Raw genomic sequence first — 13,320 nt, 5'->3', positions numbered from 1 at the left:
ATCGTTTTGAGTGGTATTTCACTAGCGAAAGATAATGTAATGTCATCTCCTGTGCGATTCTTCCTTCCTTTTTTTTTTTAAAGAATTTTTTTAATGTTTATTTATTTTTGAGAGAGACAGAGACAGAGTCCAAGTGGGGGAGAGGCAGAGAGGGAAACACAGAATCCGAAGCAGGTTCCACGCTCCAGCACCGGATGCGGGGCTCAAACGCATGGACCGCGAGGTCATGACCTGAGCCAAAGTCGGAGGCTTAACCGACTGAGCCACCCAGGCGCCCCGGATTCTTTCTTTCTTAGGTTCTATAAAACACTTGGTGTCGTACAAGAAAATGTGACATTGTGGTGATTCTTCCAGTGTCGCTTACTGATAAATATATACCCTGCTTTGTTTTCTTCTCTTACTGCGCCCATAACAATTTTGTTTCAGTGCCAAATTATAATGTAATATTATTGAAGGCATCTTAAGCATCGGTAAAATTCAACAATATTATACCAGTGTTTCAGGAAACTTGAAGTGATGGGCAATATAAAAAGCTGGCACAGACCAAAGCAGGAGGCATCACAATCCCAGACTTTAGCCTCTACTACAAAGCTGTCATCATCAAGACAGCATGGTATTGGCACAAAAACAGACACACAGACCAATGGAATAGAATAGAAACCCCAGAACTAGACCCACAAACGTATGGCCAACTCATCTTTGACAAAGCAGGAAAGAACATCCAATGGAAAAAAGACAGCCTCTTTAACAAATGGTGCTGGGAGAACTGGACAGCAACATGCAGAAGGTTGAAACTAGACCACTTTCTCACACCATTTACAAAAATAAACTCAAAATGGATAAAGGACCTAAATGTGAGACAGGAAACCATCAGAACCTTAGAGGAGAAAGCAGGAAAAGACCTCTCTGACCTCAGCCGTAGCAATCTCTTCCTCGACACATCCCCAAAGGCAAGGGAATTAAAAGCAAAAGTGAATTACTGGGACCTTATGAAGATAAAAAGCTTCTGCACAGCAAAGGAAACAACCAACAAAACTAAAAGGCAACCAACGGAATGGGAAAAGATATTTGCAAATGACATATCGGACAAAGGGCTAGTATCTAAAATCTATAAAGAGCTCACCAAACTCCACACCCGAAAAACAAATAACCCAGTGAAGAAATGGGCAGAAAACATGAATAGACACTTCTCTAAAGAAGACATCCAGATGGCCAACAGGCACATGAAAAGATGTTCAGCGTCGCTCCTTATCAGGGAAATACAAATCAAAACCACACTCAGGTATCACCTCACGCCAGTCAGAGTGGCCAAAATGAACAAATCAGGAGACTATAGATGCTGGAGAGGATGTGGAGAAACGGGAACCCTCTTGCACTGTTGGTGGGAATGCAAATTGGTGCAGCCGCTCTGGAAAGCAGTGTGGAGGTTCCTCAGAAAATTAAAAATAGACCTACCCTATGACCCAGCAATAGCACTGCTAGGAATTTACCCAAGGGATACAGGAGTACTGACGCATAGGGGCACTTGTACCCCAATGTTCATAGCAGCACTCTCAACAATAGCCAAATTATGGAAAGAGCCTAAATGTCCATCAACTGATGAATGGATAAAGAAATTGTGGTTTATATACACAATGGAATACTACGTGGCAATGAGAAAAAATGAAATATGGCCTTTTGTAGCAACGTGGATGGAACTGGAGAGTGTGATGCTAAGTGAAATAAGCCATACAGAGAAAGACAGATACCATATGGTTTCACTCTTATGTGGATCCTGAGAAACTTAACAGGAACCCATGGGGGAGGGGAAGGAAAAAAAAAAAAAAAAAAAGGACGTTAGAGTGGGAGAGAGCCAAAGCATAAGAGACTGTTAAAAACTGAGAACAAACTGAGGGTTGATGGGGGGTGGGAGGGAGGGGAGGGTGGGTGATGGGTATTGAGTAGGGCACCTTTTGGGATGAGCACTGGGTGTTGAATGGAAACCAATTTGTCAATAAATTTCATATATAAAAAAAAATAATAATAAAAAAAAAAAAAAAAGCTGGCACAAAGTACATGCCTGTGTGGCCAAGTGACCACTGTACTTTGAGTGCCACCTGGTGGGAAATGATTGTAAGACACAGCAATTACGGAAGTGATCTCAATCAAAATGTTAAAATGTGAAGAAAGTGTATCTTATGTTTATAGATGAAATATGGCCTAGTGAACCTTAGCAACTGTAATATTTAATTTTGTGTCAACTTGACTGGGCTAAGGGGTCCTCATATTTTTTTTTAATTATTTTTTAAATTCTTTATTTTTGAGAGAGAGAGAGAGAGACAGAGACAGAGAGACAGAGACAGAGAGGAGACACAGCATCCAAAGCAGGCTCCAGGCTCTGAGCTGTCAGCACAGAGCCTGAAGCGGGACTTGAACTCCCCTACTGTGAGATCATGACCTGAGCTGAAGTCAGACACTTAACCAACTAAGCCACCCAGGCACCCCAAGGAGTGCCCAGACTAAACTATGTCTGAATGTGACTGTGAGGGTGTTTCTCGAGGAGATTAGCATTTGAACCAGCAGGCTCTATAAAGCAGACTGTCCTACCCAGTGTGGGTGGGTGGGCCTCATCCAATCCATTGGAGGCCTGAGTGGAACGAAAGGGTGAAGGAAAATGGAATCCTCTCCTTTGCTTCCTGCCTGCCTGTGAACTGGGACGTAAGCCTTCTCCTGTCCTTGGCCTGGGACTTAAACTAGGGGCCTTTCTGGTTTTCAGTCCTCATGTCTTTGTCCTCTGACTGGGAGTTATGCCATCTGATCCCCTGGTTCTCAGGCCCTTGCTTCTGTAGCTTACAGCCGATCACAGCAGTTCTCAGCCTCCATAATTGTATGAGCTAATTCCTCACAGTAAACCTCTGCCCATATCATATCCACTTGTGCGGGGCGACAGAGGTGGAATTGGCGAGAAAAGGTTGGCTTCTATATGCATCTTGAGGCTAGAGTCAGTAGGATTTGCTGATGGCCTCGATACAGGCTGTGAGAGGAAGAGGAGAATTAAGAATGACACCACGGGAGGTGCCTGGGTGGCTCAGCCGGTTTAAGCATCGGACTTCAGCTCAGGTCATGATCTCACGGTTCGTGAGTTCAAGCCCCGCATCGGGCTCTGTTCTGACAGCTCAGAGCCTGGAGCCTGCTTCGGATTCTGTGTCTCCCTCTCTCTCTGCCCCTCCCCTGCTCACACTCTGTCTTTCTGTGTCTCTCAATAATAAATACATGTTAAAAAAAAAAAAAAAAGAAAGAAAGAATGACACCATGGTTTTGGATTGAGCAAAAGGAAAACTGCAGTTGGCGTTATGGAGAGGAGGAAGGCTGAGGGTGGAGGAGTTTGCCTGGGGGTTGAGAGTCCAGTCTGGGATGAGTTTGGTTTGAGATGCCTGACCGCCATGGATCTGGAACGGTCAGTAGGCGGCCAGATATACAAATCTGGAGTTCAGGGAAGAGAATGGGATGAGAGGTTTACATTTGGGAATCATCTGCATAAAGATGGATTTAGTGGCACCTGGGTGGCTCGGTCAATTAAGTGTCCCACTCTTGATCTCAGCTCAGGTCTTGATCTCAAGTTCTACGCCCCGTGTTGGGCTATGTGCTGGGTGTGAAGCCTACTTAAAAAAAAAAAAAAAAAGGATTTAAAATCCTAAAACTGGGTGAGATCTCCAGAGATAGAGACGAGATCTAAAAATTGAGCCCTGGGGCACGCCAACATTCAGGGATTGTGGGAGGCAGCTCTCTCTCTCTCTCTCTCTCTCTCTCTCTCTCTCTCTGGACCAGTGTCCATTCAGTTAGGTGAATGCTTTGCTACTACCAGATTACTGCCAGGACTGCCCATCATGTTTCTCTAAAGGCACGAGAGAAACACAGGACACCAAATTTGGTTCAACCTATTCATCGTAGGATAGCTAATGACTCCGGGGTCTCTGCAGATAATTCTCCTGGCATCAGGAAGAGGAACCACCACCAGGGGGAGCTCACTTCTCTTTCTCCAGATCTCTCCTGTGACCCTCACTCTGGCCTTCACCTACTTCAGGGAACAGGTTCTGTAATGAAATGGAGCCCCGAAAGGACTTTTGAGGGACTTAACCAAGACCAACATGTATTTTACTAATTGTGGAGTCTCAAAGCCTTACTTCCACCCCTTAGTTTAAGTGAAGGGTTTTTTAGTTTTTTGGGGTTTTTTTTTTTGTTTTTTACAAGGTATGGTATTAAAACATCTCTAGTTGTATTATATCGACATCAAGAGACTTCTGTTTCTTTCCTCATAGGATTAAGAAGATATAGTAAAATCGGATCTATTAATGATGATATCTTCACATTATACTATGACCACATGGGTTTCATACATAAACTGACTCCAGACCATTTTGAAGCTGGTGGGTCATTTGCAGCCTTTGGAAATTCTAAAGGTATTTTTGGACAGGTTAGTGATACAATGCATTGAAACTGTTCACCTTGCTTTAAGAATACATATACCACATTCCACACACAGAATTGTGGGAAAACAGGAAGGTATTTTCCTTGGGACAAACTCGTATTAATGCACTTTGCTCTGTTAGACTACAGGAAAAGCCTCCAGATAGCAGAGAACATCTCCAAAACCTTCTTCCCAGTCCCTTTCAGGGTTATATAGATTTAACTCCACCCAGACTATCTTCAGAGCAACATGACCAGATATTCTAAGCTTATTACTTAGACCTACTACTTCCAACCCAGGATCACGATAGGTTTGGTGTTCTACCTCCCAAGAAATATGAGCAAGAAATATAAGTTCCATTTTTCCCAGTGGTTTACCTTTCCTCTTTCATATTAACCCTGCCCCTTTATTTTTTTTTCCTTTTCTGATACTAATATAGGGCTTCCTCACAGGTGACAGTGCAAAGAGTTGTTCTAATAATTTTAATGTATAATGTGCCACTTGTGATGGTGCATGTGCCTAAGAACTCATCACTGGGCACACGGTCATGAAATGAACTTTCCTGAGTGTATCAGCAAAGAACAAGGTTTTTGTGTTCACTGGGGCTTAACAAAACCTTCCCTTCGGCCTAAAGGAAATGGAATAAAGGCCGACTCTAGTTTCAATAGATCACTGCAAACTACCAGGCCAAGACTGGGGCCGAAAGGTTGTTGTCTTTGCTTTCCCTGTCCGAGATATTCCTAGAGAGGGCGGCGGGAACTTCCCTGTGACTGTAAAATGCCGCCATATGACTTTCTGTGTAGTTGCCAGTCTGCCGTGTGGGCTCTGCATAGACACAAATCAAATGACATGAGGGGAGGGTGGAACTTGCCAAAAAAGCAGATTCCACAGTTTTTCACTAACTTCACAATTTGTAGGAAATGTCTCAGTTCTCTTATGTGAAAGTTTACATTCTTAAAATCAAAAGCCAATAAATAGGTTTTTTTTTTTTTTTTAACTCACCTCTCTCCCCCAGACAAGCTGTGCGTGCATCCTCCCGGGATAAAGATCACCACTGGCTTTTTCGTGGCTCTATGTCCCGAGCACTGCTCTGCTCTCTTAAATCTTTGTAACAGCTACTTATCCTCATTTTACTGATGAGGAAAATGAGGCAGAGCAAGGCTGAATAATCTACCCCAAATCACACACACCACTGACATCTACCCAGACAGCAGGTCCCAGGCCCCGCGTGTTGCCTTTCATTGAACTTGTATACACTTTTCATAGGGTGGTCTTGTCACTCCCAGGCTAGAATGGCATTAGGAATTCTAAAATTGTTTTTAATCTTTATTTGTTTTTTTGAGAAAGAGAGTTGGGGAGGAGAAGACAGAGAGAGAGGGAGACACAGAATGTGCAGCAGGCTCCAGGCTCCGAGCCATCAGGACAGAACCTGATGTAGGGCTTGAACTCACAAACTTCAAGATGACCTGAGCCAAAGTCAGATGCTTAACTGACTGAGCCACCCAGGCACCCCGTGGTGTTTGGATCTCTAAAGCACTCTCAGCCTTTCGAGAGCCCTTAAGACACTGATTCTGTCTCATGTCTATTCTCCTGGCATCTGTTTCCCACTCTCTCCCCTCTTCAGTGGGTTCCCAAGTTTAAGACACTAGGGGGACAAGACATGACAGAAAATGGGTCTTGGAGGCACTGTTGAATGGCCGCACCCCCAACCAGTCTGCACTACCTACCACCCCCACTCCCCATGTCATAACAACGAGGTCAAACCACAACACCCCCTTCGGGATGGTCCTCAAAGTTCCCCAAGCTGGACAGGATCAGGATCAGAGTAGAGTGTGTTGGAAAGACACTACGGGTCAGAAATTGGGGCAGCGGTGCTGGCGTGGACTATAGGGAAAGGCTTGTGAAACAGAAGAAATGAGAAAGGCTATAGCACAGGAGAGGGGGGGTTGTGGGGTCAGCCGTGGGGTCACTGGCAGCCGTGGGGTCACTGGCATGCGGCGGTGGGAGCAGCGGCTTTCAAGTGAGGAGCTGTATGCCACAGCCCCTTCCTGTAAAAAAAACAAAACAAAAACAAAAAACAACTCCAGTAAGAACCGAGCTCCAAAATCTGCCCCTCCAGACCCCTCGCACACAATGGAAGACATGCCTCGGTGCATTCTTCCACTCCAGCTCCTGCCAAGGTCACAGGAATCCCAAACTGAATCTTACTCCCCAGAATTTGCCTCCGCACCGGGAGAAGATATTATCCCTCACACACGCGTGGATATTCAAACAGAACATGTTGAAATATTACTCCTACTGATGAACAAAAACGGTCCTGTTTTGACCTGAACTGGAAACAAATCTCATATTTGCATTTTGCCCTAATTGAAGTATAAAGTAGTTTAGACGCACTGTTTTCTTTTTTTCCTACTCCAGCCTCCTGACATGGGCTTCGAAACTGCACTCGCGCCACAGTTTATCACTTTAAAAGAAGTAGTTTTTTTTGCGTACGTCCCCACAAATGAACCTCAGGAAAGTAGATACACCAAGAAATTCAGCAACATCCACTTGGGAAAAGTGATACACTCCAGGTAGGGACTGATTTGCCTCACATGTATTTAGATTTCACACTGGGTTCTAAATGCTAAATTTTTTGAGTCGTGTTCTTAGCTGTACCAGATAGAGTGTATCTTTTTCCGATACCTCAGGAGCCCACATACATTGGTAGATTCCAAGGTGGCTTGACTGAGTCCCCAAGTTCAGAAACACAGGATTGATCACGTCAGCACCTTCAGTATCAAAGATTTCGTCTTTGAGTAATCAAAGATGTCCTGGGCTACACTGGATACTGCTTGTCTATACTGCTCACTTACACGGCATTTCTCACATGTACTAAGGACAAACACATCTAGCAAAGCGAAGGTCGTCTTGCAGAAAATACCGCACGGCAGGGTATGTGGTATTCTTAGCCACGCTTACTTCTAAGATAACAGCAAGAGCCCAGGACCTTTAAAGCTACCTTTAGGGCTAAAAACCATCTTTGAAGACCACTATGAATTTTACAACCCCCAAAATCTAACAACCAGAAAAGGAACAATTTCAGATGACCAGAAGAAACTCACCCTACTCCAAACAGGTGTCTCCACCAGATTGAAATCTGTTTACTATATTTGTATCGGGATATTGGTTTGCACCTTGTCGCGTAGCCAACAACTTCATGTGCCGTGGGGCAGCTCACACAGAGATGGAGGTAAAGACTGAAATTGGATAGGATGGAACAAATGCTGCTAGTAGTCCCCCTATCCCACACAAGGATGGTAGAACTTTCTGTGTCGAAGAAAAGTACCTGGTATTTTGTGTGTGTGACATTTCCAAGCCACTTAGTCTTTTTTTTATTTTTATTTTTAATGTGTGTGTGTGTGTGTGTGTGCATGTGTGTGTGTTTAGAGAGAGAGAGAGTGCAAGAGCATGAGCAGGGGAGGGGCAGAGAGGAGAGGGAGACACAGAATCCGAAGCAGGCTCCAGGCTCTGAGCTGTCAGCACAGAGCCCGACACGGGGCTCAAACTCATGGGCTGCGAGATCATGACCTGAGCTGAAGTTGGACGCTTAACCAGCTGAGCCACCCAGGTGCCCACCACTTAGTGTACGTAGGCACGTCCTTGTAGAGAACATACAGAATCACTTTTTAAAAGACTGACATATGATTAATACAATCTCAATGTTAATATTAGTGTTTTACATCCTAATAATTTTAAAAAGCATATGATCCTCTTAAGGATCCAAATACAAGTTTCCCCTCACTATCCAAAAGTAGAGTGTTCCTGTGAAACTTTTTGGAAGCCAAACTGGCGTAAAGATGCAATTACCCTTAATTTTTATGGAAAAATTTCTGAGCATTCCCAGACCCCAAAAATAACCTCCGTTAGGCTTTTTCTGATGCCTTATGACATATCTTGCTAACGGATGCACAAAATGAATGGAGATAAACCACAGCTGCTCACACAGGTCAACCCTCTGGCATCTTGGCGCAGAGAATGCTGCGTGCGGTTCGAGGGGGAGGAGTTCGGCGGGACCTTCTTGCTGCTGGGGATGTGCGCTGCCCCTATGAGGGCTCAGCTCACTGCAAAACCAAACTGGATTCTGTTTTCACTTTTTGCCTCTTCTCGTGGAAGTGGGCATCCTCTTGGGATTTCTTCCAGTTAGGGAAAACAAGGGCTAATGTTGGTCTTTCCTAAAAGTGGAGCGGCGCAAGGTGAACTCTGGAAAAGTGAGGGTGCCTGTATTTAAAAATCAGAACTGGGGCGCCTGGGTGGCGCAGTCGGTTAAGCGTCCGACTTCAGCCAGGTCACGATCTCACGGTCCGTGAGTTCGAGCCCCGCGTCATGGAGCCTGTTTCCGATTCTGTGTCTCCCTCTCTCTCTGCCCCTCCCCCGTTCATGCTCTGTCTCTCTCTGTCCCAAAAATAAATAAACGTTGAAAAAAAAAAAAAATTTAAAAATCAGAACAGCACATTCTGGGGTCAGATTCTAACTTTGCTCTACTGGTGCGGAAACGAGGGAATGGGCATCTCCAAGACAGGAAATGGGAGAAAAGAGCCAGGATCAGAGAACTAGAAGAAAGCCAAACTTCAGCTGGACTGGTCAAGGATTTGGGACCCAAGGTTCCAAAGTTAGCAATCGGTCAAGGCAGATTCTAGGTGTTCAGGGGCTGGAGCAGGGTGAGCCCTTCATTCATTTTCCCACAAACAATTGCTTAAAACCTACTATGTGCAAGGCACTCTGGATACCATAGAGCAGTGAAGACGACATTCGAACCCACGCACATCTCGAACTCACGTCATTGACAGCAGAAGAGCATGGGCCATCAAGAGAGTGTTTTCCTGAGGGTTGAGCCCTTATTGGAGGATGTTGGAAGGTTGCTCGGGGGCGGTGATGCTTATGACGGGAACAGAAGAATGCGGATGAAGAGAGGGGTGGGGGGAAGTTTCCAGACTGAGAGGACAACACGTAGAAGGCTCCCAGGCCAATGGGAACATGGTGTGTGTTTGAGAAACCAAAGGAAAACCAGAGTGACTTCAGTGTTGTGAAAGGAGGAGAAAAGTCATTCAAGACCATGGAGCCAGGTTGGGTGGGGCCTTCTGAGTCCCGCGGGGATGGGGTTGAGGGGTTAGATGTCATTCCAGGTGAAGGAGAGGCATTGAAGTCTTCTAATTATGTGAGTAACTGGATAGATAGATGTGAAATTTGCTCACTGCATAAGCTGGAGAGACCACCTTTAATTTTCCTCTTACTGTCCTTCAAGCCCCTCCGTGGACTTCCCTCCGTTCTATCTCTAGACGAATATCAGGCAAGTCCCATAGCTTTTCTCTTCGAGGGCAGGTGAATATTTCCTTGGTCTAAAAATGTCTAAGTCAGTCTAAGAATCACGTGACTCTCTTCTTGTCCAGTGTTTTAGGAGAGGTCAAATTCTTACCCAATTTAAATTTGTTTCCCAGCCCCTGTTTGGGCCTGACCTGGACTGGGGAGCTGGGGGAGGTGGGGTATTGCTCATTCTTACTATTTTTCAGCTTCTAGTATCTTCTTCCCTTGAAGCTTATGGTTTCTAGCCCTTCCAGAGTTCGGGGGAGAGAAAGCAGGTGAAATAAAAGGGGGAGAGGCCCTCCTGATGCAGAGGCCCTCCTCCAGAGTCCTTTGGAAGGGACAAGGCCACTACTCCACCTGTCCACCCTGCTGGTTCCCTCCACCCCTTGGGCAATCCCCCTGGGAAGGTCTCCTTTCTTCCCCACCCCAACACTAGGCCTGGTCCCCCAGAGATCAGCATCATCTTGATTTCTGCGTGAACATTGACACATTTTTTTCTTTATGGCTTTAACATGTGCCCATGCATCAAAACATACTATTTAGTTTTGCTAAATGTATTATTCTTCTGTGACTTGCCTTTTCCATACAGCGATATGCTTTTCCATACAGCGATATGCTTTTTAAATTCCTCGGTATTGATGCATCTGTAATTCACTCACATTAATACACCACGATCTATTTGGCAACTCTCCTGTGTTTTCGTGTAATAGTCTTAGTTTGGCTTTTCATTTTTAAGTGTTTAGTCTGTCTAGAACCAATGCGTGTCGTGTGAAGTAGGAACTGATTTCTTTCTTTTTTTATATATATAACCAGCCATCTGTAGAAGTCACTCTTTCCCCCCACTGATGTGGGCTCCCCCCACCCTGCAACATGTGATGAGTCCATGTGTGAGGGAGTCTGTTTCTGTCTCTCTTCTGCTTCACTGGAGTATTCATGTTCCCTTTGTCACAGTGACTAAAACTCTGTGTAACAACCCCTCCTGGTTTTTCTTGGCCTTTGTCCTTGCTTTAAAAATTTTTTTTTCAATGTTTATGTATTTTTGAGAGACAGAGAGTGAGTAGGGAAGGGGCAGAGAGAGAAAGGGAGACACAGAATTCAAAGCAGGCTCCAGGCTCTGAGCTGTCAGCACAGAGCCCGACATGGGGCTTGAACCCACGAACCGCGAGATCATGACCTGAGCCAAAGTCGGACGCCCAACCAACTGAGCCACCCAGGTGCCCCGTCCTTGCATTTATATGTTACGTTCAGCTTGTCAGGTTCCATTAAGGGAGGGGAAAAAAAAACCACCAAAAAACAATAATCTGTTAATAGAAATTACCTCTTGCAGCCAAATTCTGCCTGGTATCTGAGATTCAATCTTGGGTGGAAATTTCCGGCTCTTCTCCTCATAGTGAGATAATGCTTTAAAAAAATTTTTTTTAATGTTTATTTATTTTTGAGAAAGAGCATGTGCAAGCAGGGGAGGGGCAGAGAGAGAGGGAGACAGAATCCCAAGCAGGCTCTGTGCTGTCAGTGCAGAGCCCGATGTGGGGCTTGAACTCACAGACCACAAGACTGAGCCAAAGTCAGATGCTTAACCAACTGAGCCATCCAGGCGCCCCAAGAGACATTCATTTTATGGACAGTAAATGTGACACTGGATAAGAATGCAAAAAGAACAGTCTAGTCTTTTCACTAAAAGGTGCTAAGACAGTGGCCTGAGCTTAAAATTGAGTTGGATGCTTGACCACCTGTACCACCCAGGCACCCCTAGATAATTCTACCAAAACTATAGACACAAGACAGCTTCCTGACCCTCTATAATGGGTCGAGTATTATTTTATACTTCTCTCATCCTGATGTGTCTTTGCCTGTGCCCCATGGCTTTTGCTTCCTGTCTCCCAGTAGCTTCAAGCTTTTGCTACATAGGGGGACAGAGGGAGGGGAGGAGGGAGGGAAGCAGGGCTTCAGTGCCAGCACCCTCCAACCACCCCTCCCAGCACTGATCACCTCTTTGGAGGCCAGTGTGCAAAAGTGGTTAATATCTTGCTTCCCATGGCTTGAAATTTTTGCTTCCTATGAAAGAAAGTTCAAGAAAGTGGGTGATGCTTGATGCCTGTTTCCTCCCATCCTCCATGCTGCCTGGACCACCACCAGGGGGTCTCTCTGGTCTATTGCCCTGCCCCGTCTTTCTCATGAGCCTCTAGGAAAGCCCATGGGAAGGAAGTAACTTGTGAGTTCAAAGGGGACACCCCTTTGAAAGGTGCCCTAGCTTCTCCAAACTCATAATGCAAGCATATACTCGGGCTTCCTTTTTTTTTTTAAACAATTTTAGCCAATTCTTACTTGCTTATGTTGTGGCCAACACTGGGTCTCTCCCTCCCAAGCTCTTCTATTGGTAAGTCTCTTCTTGTGTTCAGACTCTCTTTGGAATGGCTTATTCCCCTGGATTTAATGTTAGTTGGTCATGTTAGTTGGTGACCTTAGTTCTCTAATGGACTTATGGAGAGTGATGACTTTGTGCTTTATTTCCTTTGTTTTCTTGTTGGATTGATCTTTCTTCCTCTAAAGCAAAATCAGAAGTCTTATAACTAGGGGCGCCTGGGTGACTCAGTTGATTGTGTGTCTGATTCTTGATTTCAGCTCAGGTCATGATCTCACAGGTTTGTGGGATTGAGCCCCACGTTGGGTTCTGCTCTGAGTATGGAGCCTGCTTAAGATTCTCTCTCTGTCTAACTCTGCCCCTGTCCCCTGCTCACATACTCCCTCCCTCCCTTTCTCTCTCTCTCTGTCTGTCAAAAAACAACAAACAAAAAAACCAACCCACTGATTTCTTACCTCTCCCAGAACAGTAGAGCTTAATTACCCCCAACAGCAAACCCTAGACACTTGAGTAAAAGAGACTCAAGTGGAGAAGGGGAGAAACAGCTTTGGTAGTCAAGGTGTCTGCCTGGCCATTGGTCATTGACTTCAGAGGCAACGAGGGTCATTTTTTCTCATTAAGAAACTTCACTCTTTTTTTTAATTTTTTTAATGTTTTATTTATTTTCAAGACAGAGAGAGACAGAGCATGAACGGGGATGGGGCAGAGAGAGAGGGAGACACAGAATCCGAAGCAGGATCCAGGCTCTGAGCTGTCAGCAGAGTCCAACACGGGGCTCGAACTTATAGACTATGAGATCATGACCTGAGCCGAAGTCAGAAGCTTAACCGACTGAGCCACATGGGAGCCCCTAAGAAACTTTACTCTTTAGAGAAGTGTTGGGTCCATAGCAAAACTGAACAGGAAGTACAGAGTTCTCATACATCCACCCTCCATACCCACATACACAATCTTCCCCACTGTCAATGTCCTGCACTATGGTGGTACACTTATTACCTACATTGACATACCATCATCACCCAAAGTCCATAGTTTATATTATGGTTCACTCTCAGTGTTCTATATTCTGTGGGTTTTGACAAATGTATGACATGGACCCACCTTATAGTACCATACAGAGGAGTTTCACTGCCTTAAAAATCCCCCGTGCTCTGCCGATTCATCCCTC

At 45.1% G+C, this 13,320-nt stretch overlaps 1 protein-coding gene across 1 annotated transcript in view; it reads left to right on the top strand.

Moving 5' to 3' along the window:
- CATSPERB (cation channel sperm associated auxiliary subunit beta) overlaps positions 1-13,320 on the top strand; it is a 104,816-nt gene that overhangs the window by 56,708 nt on the left and 34,788 nt on the right. Inside the window, exons 15-16 of the mRNA XM_032593495.1 lie at positions 4,299-4,453; positions 6,866-7,020. Of these exons, the coding sequence (XP_032449386.1) occupies positions 4,299-4,453; positions 6,866-7,020 (310 nt within the window). The remainder of the gene's footprint in view (positions 1-4,298; positions 4,454-6,865; positions 7,021-13,320) is intronic.

This window comes from Lynx canadensis, chromosome B3 (assembly GCF_007474595.2).
Source record: "Lynx canadensis isolate LIC74 chromosome B3, mLynCan4.pri.v2, whole genome shotgun sequence".
Lineage (NCBI taxonomy): Eukaryota > Metazoa > Chordata > Mammalia > Carnivora > Felidae > Lynx > Lynx canadensis.
Note: the sequence above shows the minus strand (reverse complement) of the source record. Positions and strands in the feature narration are given on the sequence as shown.